This window comes from Alosa alosa, chromosome 12, assembly GCF_017589495.1.
Source record: "Alosa alosa isolate M-15738 ecotype Scorff River chromosome 12, AALO_Geno_1.1, whole genome shotgun sequence".
NCBI lineage: Eukaryota > Metazoa > Chordata > Actinopteri > Clupeiformes > Clupeidae > Alosa > Alosa alosa.
The window spans coordinates 16,144,391-16,146,984 of NC_063200.1; the positions used below are offsets into that span (position 1 = coordinate 16,144,391).

General features: G+C 44.0%; 1 protein-coding gene across 1 annotated transcript in view; it reads right to left on the reverse strand.

Annotated features, from left to right (window-relative positions):
• The window catches only part of tacr1b (tachykinin receptor 1b), a 15,242-nt gene extending 13,548 nt beyond the window's left edge, over positions 1-1,694 (reverse strand). Inside the window, exon 1 of the mRNA XM_048259729.1 lies at positions 1,108-1,694. Within this exon, the coding sequence (XP_048115686.1) occupies positions 1,108-1,511 (404 nt within the window). The 5' untranslated portion in view covers positions 1,512-1,694. The remainder of the gene's footprint in view (positions 1-1,107) is intronic.
• Between the last annotated feature and the right edge of the window lie 900 nt (positions 1,695-2,594).

Here is a 2,594-nt window from a genome sequence, read left to right on the forward strand (position 1 = left end):
CAAAGCAGAGCCAGTTGAGAAGGGAAACGTTTATTACGCGCTGACTTTGCTGCTTTTTCGCTGCAACGCATTTTGTTATTCTTGCTGCGCTCTGAAAGTAAGCTGTTTTTCAAACGGAGGCTCTGTCGCCCTCCATACTGTTACAGCAAGAAAGTCTCATGCGCAAAGAGTGTTAAGGCTTAGCCTATGCTTATGCACTGTAGGTTTCTTCGTTTAACCGAACGTCCAGGGATCAACAGGTGTTAACAACTCTCTCTCTCTCTCTCTTCCAAAAGCTATTTAAATCGCATACTGAATCACTGGGGTTGCGATGGGAGCTCATAACTCTACGTTATAATTCGTTTAAGGGATGCCATAGGCTAGCTTGACATACTTATTTCAGAACTTCTAGGTAACTTTGTTCCAAAATTAGTTGGCTGCTGTGCCAAATGACAATCTACAATGCTACCATCTTTTTTTCAGGAAATAGAAACAGGCCTGCTGCAGTTCCTGCAATGTGTGTGTGTGTGTGTGTGTGTGAGGGAGAGAGAGAGAGAGAGCGCGTGTGGTGTGTGTGTGTGTGTGAATGATAGTATGTGTGCTGGCCTAGCCCTGCTTTTGTAAGTCTGTGCGCGTGACCGTGTCTCATCTCCGGTGGCCATGAAGATAATCAGAAGAGTCCAGAACATCTCGAGTCATAATCAATCATCCAATGCGCGCAGTTTGTTGACACTGGCACCTGCCCTGCCCGCGACCAACTCCTCCTTCACGTAACGGATGCACATGGCTTCCAATCTAGCCTACCATTCTGGTAAAAGGTGGAGTTTTGGCAAAGGTGGAGAAGCTTTGTAATTTTGTAATATATAAATATAATGGAGGGTAAGCTGGTATTCTCATTCATTGGGAATACAAGACTGTAGAACAAACACACACCTGTGAGCGTTCATGATTTACACGATTTTATCCCGGGATAATTTAGCCTTGCATTGCCTTTAACAACCACTGGTATTGAGACGTTTGTCTGAGACGCAAGCCACAGCACACGTTCTTGAAGTTGTGCAACATTTTGCAAGTTTTAGCATAGCTCAATTCAAGTTAAGAATTTGGTAGAAAAAATAAAAAACTCACCTATCCAGAGCTATCGCGGCCATAGAGTAAATGCTTGCGAAGACTGCGGCAATTGGGAAGAAGTTGTGGAATCCACAGTACCCTGTTCCGAAGTACCACTCATTGTGCACCGAGTATACGAAGTTTATCACGGTGTTGAAGGCTGCCATTGACGCTTCGGCGAAAGCCAGGTTCACCAAAAAATAATTGGTGACTGTCCTCATCCGTTTGTGCGCAAGAATTATCCAAATCACCACAATATTTCCAACCACGGACACGATGACTATACTGCAGTAGGCAATTGCCCAGATGACAATCTGCCAGACAGGCTGAACAAACTGATTCGAATATAAATCCGTGAAGTTGGACGAGACATTTTTCATCGTATCGTATGGGCCATCCGTTGTTGTGTAAAGCGGATCCATATTCTTGATTTAGACGTTTATTCGCCAGCAGTTCACCACAATTTCAGTTGTTAGAGTCTGATGAAATAAGGCTCAATAAATAGACAATACATAGGATGGGTTCCTCTTGGGAATCAATAAAGGTCCAAGCACTTTCGTCAAATGCGCTGTGTGGTCGCAGCTCAGTGGAGACGTGAGTGCGCGCTGCTGTCCACTATTTGGGCGCGCAGAAGTCTGACATTTATAGCGCATGCCATGGCTGTTATCCCACGCGACAGAGAGAAAGAAAGAGAGAGGGAGAGAGAGAGAGAGTTTATTTCGGAAGTTCAAATCCTTTTTCCAAAAGCTACGCTCAGTTTAGATTAAATAATGCAACGTGAGCGCCCATGACAGTATGAAATAAAGACAGTAGTAAATAATGATTAATAATAATTCAACCATTATTGTGTGTGTGTGTGTGTGTGTGTGTCTGTGTGAACGATCACCATATCCAAATTATGTTTGTCTGAACAACTCACTGAACCATCAACTGGCAGATAATTGACACGTCAACCCAGCGCACACCTCAGTAACCACTGCTCATTATTTTTGTTTAATTCATTTCAGTTGGCTTATTGTGCAACGGCCTTCCTGTTTTCCTGGCCAGTCGGCTGCCACAGCAGTCCAGTCACAGAGAATGATTAGAATGGACGGCAGGGAAATAGACTCTATGTCCTGAATCACTAGACGCCACTTTGAATTACAAGCCCCTTGCATATGCCAAAGCCAATAGCAGAGTAGGTTGGCAATGGGAAATTGCATTGCAACCAACAAAGTTGCTAACTTAGTTAGCAACTATGGTTTTGGGAAATGCGTCCCTGTTGAGTAGTTAATACCCTTCCCTTACACATCCCACCGGCCCTCACGCTTTAGCATAGTGTTTAACAGTGTGTTTCACTGAAATTGTACAATTCTGATGAATGAGGCAACCGCAATCAATACTGTAGCTTCTGTTCACTCTTGCTACACAGAGCTAATGGAATATCTAAGCAGTGTGTGTGTGTGTGTGTGTGTGTGTGTGTGTGTGAGAGAGAGAGAGAGAGAGAGAGAGAGAGAGATACCGAC